Source organism: Engraulis encrasicolus, chromosome 18 (assembly GCF_034702125.1).
Source record: "Engraulis encrasicolus isolate BLACKSEA-1 chromosome 18, IST_EnEncr_1.0, whole genome shotgun sequence".
Lineage (NCBI taxonomy): Eukaryota > Metazoa > Chordata > Actinopteri > Clupeiformes > Engraulidae > Engraulis > Engraulis encrasicolus.
In genome coordinates, this window is record NC_085874.1 from 38,572,397 (window position 1) to 38,583,354 (window position 10,958).

The 10,958-nt window shown below is 44.4% G+C and overlaps 1 protein-coding gene across 1 annotated transcript in view; it reads right to left on the reverse strand.

The window, feature by feature from the left end:
• Window positions 1-8,251, reverse strand: part of LOC134468230 (uncharacterized) — a 30,867-nt gene extending 22,616 nt beyond the window's left edge. The window contains exon 1 of the mRNA XM_063222173.1: window positions 8,130-8,251. Within this exon, the coding sequence (XP_063078243.1) occupies window positions 8,130-8,251 (122 nt within the window). The remainder of the gene's footprint in view (window positions 1-8,129) is intronic.
• Window positions 8,252-10,958: the final 2,707 nt, after the last annotated feature.

Genomic DNA, 10,958 nt, shown 5'->3' on the forward strand with positions numbered 1-10,958 from the left:
CGACAAACAGTGCCCAAACCACTTGTTGGGGAAGGAGAGTTTTACATGTCCAGTGCGCTATCCTTCTCGCGCTCATGTGCGCCCTGCTTCTCTCCTGCTCTCCAGTCCTTCGAGGGAATAGCCTTTTTGCCACCTTAATGGACGACTATTACATGTTATCGGACACACAGGTGTAGCCTCTATTTGGATAGTCGTTGTGTGCGAAACGGCGAAACTCAAGCGGGAGATTATTAATGCGCCTGAACTCCCAGCTGTTAAAAAGAAGGGACGTCGTTCCATTGATCCCATGACTGAAGGCACATTTCAATACGCAGCTGTATATTGCCCAATTATTCACACATCATGTCAAATGACAGAGAGTGACAATAAAAGCTAACTTGATTTTACTTGAAATCACAAATTAAAAGTCTCTTGCAGTTGTTGACCTACTGTAGTAAATTAACACAGCGCTCCCTGGAAGGGTGCACCAATTCAAACAGGTAGAAGTTCGGTTATAGCCAAAATATACAATGTAAAGACATTTTGTAATTATGTAGGCTACATAGTTATGTGTTAATGAGTTGTTGCGCTACAACTGCTGCTCAAGTTGGAGATCATAGTCATCTCAAGTCCAACTTGAAAATGGCGTACACCGTCTGAGAGCAGTCGTATGGATTTCATCTTTCCTGCGCTTTACGACGAGTTTTGATAAATGGCAACTGGTCGTAGGAAAATAACGTACGCACAATGTACGTATGATTCTCGTCGTACGTTACTTTGATAAATGAGGGCCCAGGAGTGCAGGGTGCAGCAGCAGAAGAGGTGAGCTGCTACTCAGGCTAGAAAGAGGCTGTTGTGTTGTGGTGTGTGGCATCACATTCACTTAATGTGTTAGCGTGGTGATTAGTTGTGGCTCTGTCTGTCTGTCGGTCCTTCTGTCTGTCAGTCTCTCTGTCTGTCTGTCTATCTGTATTATGTTGTGTTGTGTTCTGCATTGTTTTCAGTTATCTGCTTTACAAGAAGAAAATGATCGTAAAAGGTGAATTGCTGGTCAGCTCTTTAAAGGAGCAGTCCACCCTTTTTTGATTTTCCCATATTTGCAGTATTTCCAAGCATATTCATGAATGTGCATATCATTTTTGTCTACGTGTTTTTTATTACCTAGTTTAACAGTATAGACAAATTAAGCATAGCAATGCAAGCCTATGGGCGCAAGCAAAACATCCTCAAATGTACCTATAAACTACTTTAAAATTGATGTAAAATTCACCAGATTGCAAAACAGATGTGGTACTTACTATGTAGTTCATACCTAGTATCTTTGCAAATGGCAACTCAATTTTGAATTGTGGGCCTAAATAAAGAAGTGAAATGTGTGTGTGCGTGCATGCGTGCGTGCGTCCATGCGTGCGTGTTTGGCAGAGTTGGAGCAGCTGGAACAGCTGAAGTGATGCTGACTTTGATAGGAAGGTGAGGTAAGGGGTAGGGTAAATCTGGAAAAGTATACAGACGCAAAAGTGATGAAAGTTTTGACACAATAAAAAATGTTACATCAGACCATTTTCCCCCAAGGCTCTTCAAATGGGCTTCATTACTGAGAAGCTAAAAGCCAGAAGCAGACACAACAGCGGTGGAGAAAACAGCAGATAACTAGACAGACGCAGAAGAAGGAAGGAGGCAGGAAGGAAAGAAAAGAGAGAGAGATATGTGAGAATGAAGAGAGTATGAGAAGACAGAGTATGGAATGTATGAGAGAGAGAGAGAATATAATGAAGAAAGATAGAACTGAGAGAAGGTGGAGAGAGTAGGGAATGGAAAGAAATAAGAGCACAGGGGATAAGTTGTTTTAGTTTTTCGCTTATGTTTTATATATACACTGTATATATATATATATATATATATATATATATATATATATATAGTGTTTGTTGTCAATCATGTACAGACTGGTGTGTCCTGATTAGGGCTGCTCGATTATGAGAAAAATCAATATCACGATTATTTCAGTCAATATTGATATCACAATATTTTCAGACGATATTTCTTTTAAAGACAAATTAATTGTGCTAAACAATACACAATCCCTCCCTTCAGCAGTGTGAGTGGAGGTGCCTTAGAGAAACACACAGTGGTGTTCTCCATGAGTGTTGGGTAGCCAGTCTGCTTTGTGCTCACAATGGCTCAAGTGGAGGGGAATGCATTGCACTTAGCGTAACCTACCTTTTGGCAGTATAGACAAATTAAAAAATTATTGTTTCAAATCGATATTGTGAAATTTGATGTTGTTTGACTGCAATATTGATATCACGATATTAATACGATATATTGCACATCTCTAGTCCTGATATGACATACCCTATTTAGCATCTGCACTTGATGTTCTGTATATCTCCTATGCACTTATGTTTCTACTAGTGATGTCAGCTATGATCATGTCCTTGATTGGTTATAAAGCATCTACCAAATGCAATGTAAATGACATTAAAGTACTCACAGATAACACGCTCTTCTCCGTACGTGTGTATATATTTGTCCATGTGTGTGTCCGGGGTGGGGGGTGGTTGGGGTTGACAGTAAAGGTAGGTAAAGACAGATAGACAGGAGAGGAGAATAGAGGTTATGAGATGTGTGGGGGTGGGCTGACAGTACAGGTAATGAGGGGAGAGGAGAGGTTACGAGATCAGGAGAAAATGGGATGTTTTTCTGGTCATTACCTTCAGCGCGGTGGACAACTACACAAACAAAGATACACACACACACACTCTCTCTAAGACTAGAGTGGACCACACACACTCCATCCCATGTGGCCTGGTGCCGAATTCCAGATCAATGGCCATAATTCGCCTGAACGATTTATACTGGACCAACCCAGCCAGCCCAGCTCCAGTCAAGTAACACCACACACACACACACACACACACACACACACACACCCTCACACACACACACACAGAGATCCACGTGCACTCACACACACACACACACACAGCTCTGCTCATCACAACGCTGTCCACCTCTCCACAGCTACTGTCTCCCTGTAACCAAACACTAATAGCCAAGACAAATCACACGCACACACACACACACACCGTAAACGTAAACACACAACGTAAAAGAGGCAGGAGTTACAAAAGCGGCTGGAGCTACAGTAAGTGAGGTGCTTTCCCCACAGTCATCGCCTGTGCGCACAAAGATGATTGGCACACTGGCCCAATATACAGGTAGGCCTGCTGCATGTATTGTTGTTGTTGTTTTAATACTATAGGAAGTTGTTTTTTTCTCCTAAGAAAATGATTTCCTGTCTTTCCATGGAGGCATCCAGACCCTCTGAGGGGGGGAATGATGGAAAAAGTTTGAGAACCACTGTCTTACACCATGCATAATAGAAAAGTAATAGAGGCAGCAGTTACAAAAGTGGATGGAGCTAAGTGAGGTACTTTCCCCACCATAATCACCTGTGCGCACCAATATGATTGGCACTGGCCCTATATGCATGTGCTGTTTTTCTTTTAATGCTATAGGAAGCACGTTTTACATGCACACATATGTGTATATTTCTATGTATTATGTGATGATTTATTAGAATAGATAGCCTGATCAGGGACTGGTGTTGCAAATTAGCCATCTGGCTAAACCTTATGTATTGGCATCGGCAAGTTATGTCATGTCCCTGCCAAATAAACTACTAATACATACATAATAAATTTGCCTTTTTTTGCTAAGTTAGTTGATTAATTCAGTTGAACAAACTCATACATTATAGTTTAGCACATAGAGAGAGAGAGAGAGAGAGAGAGAGAGAGAGAGAAATGACCTTGTTTTCTGGCAACAACCCAGCAAATAACTTATTTCCAGCACAACGCTGCTAAATTAATCACTGTAGTACTCTTCGCCTCTGACACCTGTACAGGCCCTGCTGCATGGGAGGCAAACTTGGCTGTGTCACAGCTTGCAGATTACAAGCTTTACAAACCCCATATAAAAATAGAAGTTGAAAAAGAAAAAAATACCAAAATACCACTCTCTTCTATCAAAAGTAAAAAGCCTTTATTCCATGGCTTGGTTACAATAAACCTTTAAAAAACTCCAACATGTTTCGGCTGTTTGGCCTTCCTCAGGGACTCAAACTACATTTGCCCATTCAAAGAGCACCTCAAAGAGCACCTTTTTTGAGTCCAGGAAGCGCTCTTACAACAAAGACTTTTTGTGACCCATAAAAAAATAGCTTTGAAGGTTTAAAGGAAGACCAAAGTAGCAAGTAAAGAGTCTTCTCTTCTGTGACTATATACTAGACTAATGCTTGGGTTGAGTCTATGGCATGATGTGTATGTATGCGTGTGTTCTTAACCCTATGCTAATGTATTTAAGAAAAATCCTTAACCATACTTAGCATCTGCACTTGTTGGTCTGTATATTTTCCTGTGCACTTTGTATCTGCTAGTCATGTTGACTATGATTATGTCCTCGATTGTAAGTCATGTAGATGCAATGTTATGTAATGTAAAGTAGTGTCCAAAATGTTTGCACAGAGCCCTAGTTATTATCTCTATTGTCACGTTTACATTGTGTATTCAAAAACCATCCCGAACACATGGACACTGAATTACGAAAATAACAAGGGACACACATGCACGCAAACACACTGTCACAGACATGTACACTTGCACATACACAGACATGTACCAAATCAATGCCCTTACAAACACACTCACAGACACACACAAACAAACACACACACACACACACACACACACATTAACATATGCACAGAAGCATAACACTCACGACACGCATACAAACATACACACATACACAGTGACACTACTGGATGTAAATTTGAGACATTTAAGCATAGGCACACCAAGGAAATAAGATCTCAGGCACGATTTATTACATGCTACAAGGGATGCAAGTGGACACACACACACACACACACATAACGCACATACAGGCAGATAACCATATTCTACCACACACATACAGTACCTGTATAGCAACCACCACCCCCTCCACACACACACACACAATCTTTTATGCTCTATCTGTGTGTCAGGCATATGCCCACAGACACAGACAACCTCACCACACATACAGATGCCTGCACTTTCATATGCATTGAAAAAAACAAAATGCCACAATGATTCACACATGCAGACGCACACACACACACACACTCACACATGCAGACGCGCACACACACGCACACATTAAGGGATAGCATGTTGGCAGCTGAAGCTCCTTAATGATTATAAAGATATGCAGGGGTGATAGCAGTCCGGCGCTGCGCCGGAAATCCGGCGTAGCGTGGCTGTAGAAAAAAATAAAATAATAATTTCCCCAATATTAATAAAATAATAAACTATCGCGTAGGCCTTCATTAATGTATGGTGAAAATAAATGAGCGCGCAACAGCCTGTTGTAAGAGACGCGAAAGGAACCCAAATGAGCAGCAGCAAAAAATGGTATCATCCCGACATCTTACTGAAAAATGTATCAATTTGTTACGTCTTGCTCTTGAGTCACTCACCACAGCACTGGCGGCAGTCTTCTAGTTCTAGTGAAAGGAGAAGTAGATTGGCTGTCAGTATGCACAGTAAAGAGAGTTCTAGGCCCCTACTGGTTACCCTTCTCAGATATTTTCACTGTCGACGGAGGCAAATCCAAAAATGGCATCTCGTTATACTGAAGAAACGGAAGAAAGTACTATAGGCCAAGTCTAGACCATTTGGATTCCGATAAAAATTAGCGACTATTGTTAGCACAAATCCACATGGCTTGCTAGTTGTGATGGGTGTGTTGTACCGTGTGGATGTCAGTGGAATACTAGTGAAATTCTGTGATCAAGAAAACGTTTGAAGGTAAGGCCATTTAGTTATTAATTTGCCCACTGTGGCATGTTGGCTTGGGCCCGAATGATTTTGCCTTGCGCAGGTTACTCCAAAAACCTGACCATAAACGGCTTATTGATGCGCATAAACGGGCTCAGTGAGAGTATATGTTTGAAATAGGTTCGTCTATTTTCCTCATTTATGTGCGCTAAATGACTGCGCAATGTTGACAAACTTTGATGGAGATAGACATCTTTCAAAAAAGTCTGTATGCTCAAAACGGTAGGCTATGCTATGCCCGTCATGATACTTTTTTTCTAGGTGTAGTGCGTAAATGTGGTCTGCATTGGAATAGCGGCTACCATTGCGACATGTCCAAATGACAATGGAATGCTTGGATCGCTAATGTTTGGCAAGCCTAGTTAGCCTACACCCCTTGTAGGCTAGTGTGAGCTGAGTTCGTGGATTTTGGTCTACTGTTGATTGAGGGATGGTGTTTTGCGTCATTCCTGACAAACCACGTGTCAAACTGATTTCAGGGAGATGTTTATATTAGTTATGCTGACTAAACCAACGCGCTCTGTGAAAACCCCCAAACAGCCTCGCACAGGTTCACACAGCCTTTCTCTCTCGCGCGCTCCCTGTCGTAGCCCTTCTGCGTAATCGAATCCAGTTATTCCACGCACGATGCACAGGTTGTATTGTCTGCACGCTCTGGGCTACTTAATCCCTACTCTCGGGCAGGGTGCAATTATCAATATCAGACTCTCATGAACTTCAAATACTTGGCTTGCGTTCATGTGGCCACCACGGTGTCACCTAGACATGCAGTGAATGTTCATCTTATCTTCACGCCCTGTGCTATTTTCATGTAGCTTAATTCGGTCCTGACTTTGTTTTTGTTGCTTTCTGTTATCTTTTCAACTCGTACATTGTAATGGGCGTGTGTACACGCGAGTGATTTTCATGTATTTTAATTGACTACAACCCAATGCGAAAGTCGCGCAGTAGTCACACAGGCTATATATACTGTCCTGTCCGTAATAACCACTGGTTCTGTCATCCGTGGAGTCGAAATATGCGATGTGAACGTGGGCCTGCATGTAGCCAATCATGCGCTTGTGCCCTAAATATCATGTACCGGTAATTAAAGGGCGTTTCCCTACAACGGAAAGGCAGGGGTTATAGCACAGCCCTTAAACAATCTGTGGTTATAGGTAGACCATGGGGCCACGAGTAGGCTATCTAAACGTCCAGTAGCCTATACAAGTTATATGAGCAATGTCCCAATGAAAATGAAACTTATCAGCTTGCAGCAAATGTCATGTCATTTAAAAGTATTGCTCAATTAATTGGTAATCACCTCCTCTATTTTGGACAGAGTGTAGTTACTGTACTTTGGAGTAGTATTGCCTCCTACTGACCTGTCTTGGTATGGCTGCTACATATGTAGCTTTCAGTTAATTCAATGTGGTAAAATATGCACCATGTTTTCAGAAATGCATTCTGGTGTTGAAATGTTGCATTGGTTCAATACCCACCTCAATAACTTTAGTGCAACATCACAAGCCTAGAATGCATTTCTAACTGCATACGTTGGTATTCGTTTTTACAGCTAGAATTGAACGTGGTGGTCAGTTTCTTTCAGCCAAGTGCTGTAGCCTACCAACAGGGAAATGATCTGTGTTTTCGTGAATAACACTATAGAAATAATGCAAAAATGAAAACATTATCTTAAATGTTTGAATAATGTGTTTGAATAATAATAAGGCCTACATTACGTCTCATATGCAGTATGTCCCGTCGTCCCCCGGCCCCCCCTCCCCGACCAGGAAAAAAAGTTCAGGCTCAGGATTTTTTTTCACTATCACCCCTGGATATGGCATTGCACCAGCAATATCCCCCTCTCCATCTCTATCTCCCCCCCCCCTCTCTCTCTCTCTTTCTCTCCGGATCTCTGATCTTCTGTGGTAGACCATATATCACACAGTGGGCAGTACGATGGTGGTCCACTGTGCTGCTCTGTGCCAAGCGTATTACTCCCTCGCTTAGCTCTTCGCCTTCTTCTTCCTCATATGAGCCGAGCTGGCTGCCTTCTGTCCTCCCTGGCATTGCTGTCGCCATGGCTGCCTGCCTTGCCTGGCATTGCTGTGGGCAGGGCTGCCTGGCATTGCTGTGGGCATGGCTGCCTGCTTTCACTGGGCTCAGAACAAAGTCATCTGAAAGGGCCCCCCACCCAATATGTACAATGTAATGGGGACCCAATTCTGGGCCCCCTACAGTATCTCCCTGGGCCCGGGGCAACATACCCCTTTGTCCCACCCTCTCGGTGGGCCTGGCTTTGGGCATGGCTGCCTGCCTGCCTGGCATATGGTGAGCAGGGAGGTGCTGTGGCGCTCTATGCCATGCTGCACTGTGCCATGCCGCGCCGCGCCACACGACATTGCACCTGCAGTCGCACACGGTTGCGCTGTGTTGCGTTGTGTTGAATGCTGGCTGCCAGCTGGGCTTACGTATATGAGGAAGACGACAAAGAGCTACACAGTGGTGCAGTGTAGACTGCAGTCTGGAATGGCTAACGTCAGATCGATTAGGGCTGTGGTTGGTTGGGACCAAAAGTTGTCGTTTTGGTTCAAATTACCTCTGCACTGCCTTGGCCAACGCTGTGACCAATCGAGAAGTCTGACAGGCGGACAAAGATGTTTCCACTTGTTGCTTATCACGATCCGGTAGTAGAAGAAAAGCACAAATATGAAGAGAGTAACACGAAAAATGGCAACGAAGTTCATGCTTTGACTGATTCAAAGAATGCGTTCAGACGGACAGACCAACGGACGGACATACCCTCTTATAGAGATGCTAGTACGCATCTAAACACGTCCGACAGGCGGACAAAGATGCGTCCGTCTATGCACTGCCACCTTGTGGACACAGAGGGGAATAACAATTGAAAGATAGCGTTTCAGACGGACAGACCGACGGACGAACATACCCTCTTATAGAGATGCTAGGACGCATCTTATAAAGTAAACAACCATAGACATTCTGCTCTCTGTATTCTGTCTCCACCGGGGGAAAAAAGCCTGGGAATAATATATGGCTTGGCACAGGGCTACTCTATACCGCCCACAGACACATTTTTCATGGAAAACTGACACTCAAGACTAATGAGAGAAATGGATGATGTTTTGCAGCCGGTGCCAAGGTTACCTTCCTCGCCTTGCTAATGACACATTTGATCTGTGCACAGGTGGTGCACAGTACTCTGCTGAGGAATGAATAGGATTAAGTATAGGGAGGTGATATTATTTTCAAGGCGCAAACAACATTGTAGACAACCCCCCACCCGCTACCCAAAGGTTATGTCTGACAAGGCAGTTGTTTCAAGGTGCAAACAACATTGTAGGCCTACAATTTCTGAATGGACTTACTTTTCTTAGCGGAGAAATCTCTGGGTGGGGATGTGGGTTCAATTCTGACGGTTTTCCTTCCCCATCTCTCTCTTTCCACTCATTTCCTTTCTCTTTCACTGTCCTACCTGAATAATAAAGGTGTAAAAGCTCTCCCCCTCTCCATATACACAAACAAGCTCACTCTCACACACACACACACACACACACACACACACGTGCAGAGTGAGACACTGGCACCTGTAAACATGTGTTTTTTCCCCTGTGAGTATACAAGAGCAACAAGGACCTGCACACGCATGCGCGCACACACATGCACACGCACGCACACACACACACACACACACACACACACACACAGGGGAATGTGGGCCTTCACACACACACACACACGCATGATTTGTCTCCTGTGTGTGAGGTGTGAGGCCATGGTCGAGTGAGAGGCCATGGGAGGGCCATGTCTAATGAATATTCATCTGTTTGGCCCACAGTTTCACACCAGGTACTTAGATAATGAATTAGACTGCCCAGCGTGTGTGTGTGTGTATGTGCATGTATGATTGTGAGCGTGTGTGTGCGTGTACGTGCGTTCGTGCCTGCCGGCGTATGTGTGTGTGTGCCTGCCTGCCTGTGTGTGTGTGTGTGCGCGCATAGGTGCGTGTGTGCATGTGTGTGTGCCTGCCTGCGTGCGTGCGTGCCTGGCTGTCTGCCTGCGTGTGTGGGTGCGTATGGGTGCATGTGTGCACGTATGTATGTGTGCCTGTGTGCCTGCCTGCCTGCGTGTGTACCTGGCTGTGCAGAGTCAAACTGCTGTGTAGACTGTATCTATTGGATTAATCACCTTGGTTGCCCATGGAGACAAGGCATTAGCAGGCTATCTGATTTAGGCTATCAGCCCTAATGCTCCTCCACTCTATAAGGGCCCTAAAAGGCCCAACGTATTAAAACCACTGTTGGCAGTGTTGCCATATTGGGGGTGCCCGCCCAATTGGGCTACTTTGGATGAGCGTCTGCGGGTAAAAAAGGGAAAGCGGGTTTTTTTTCCAGCCGTTTTGGGCCCATAGAAGTCAATGTCATTTGTTGATTTTGGGCGGAATTTAGGGCATTTTGGGTTTTGAGAGATGAGTGAGCCATCTCTGTGGGAGTAAAGCCGGGCATACACTGTGCGATATTTTCACTCGTGGGTCTTAAGGGCCAAAACATACCAAGGCGGAACGGAACGGTCGCAGGACGGACGCGGTCTTTCTGCTTAGTTTTGGCCGGCGTGCTTTTCTCTGCCTTGCACACTGACAGCGTCGGCCAGAGGTTGCGCTAGACTTTTTCACAGTCCGTCATTTTGACGGACAGGGTCGAAAAAAATCCGTCATCGCCTATTTTTTTAATTCTCCACCTGGTTTCTCAATGTGGGGGCTCGCGACCCCGCACCGAGAACAACACATGCGCAATTGCGGCCAATTGAGAGTAAACCGCTGTGAATACACCCCCTTTCACTCGACATTCATTCTCCAACTTCGAGGATGGAGTCAATTTTGCTGTCCACTTTCTCTCTCTGCCTCCCTCATTGCACTGTTTAAAAAGCTGCAGATATCTCTCATGACGCGCGTCTGATTTCAGTGTTCAGCGCTATGGTCATCACAAGCACTTTTTTAAAAGACGCGTGCAGGGCTTTATCCAACAGCTGTCAGTCACTTGTTTTGCTCTGATTAATGCACCGATTGTAATACAAAGGCGCAGTGTTAAA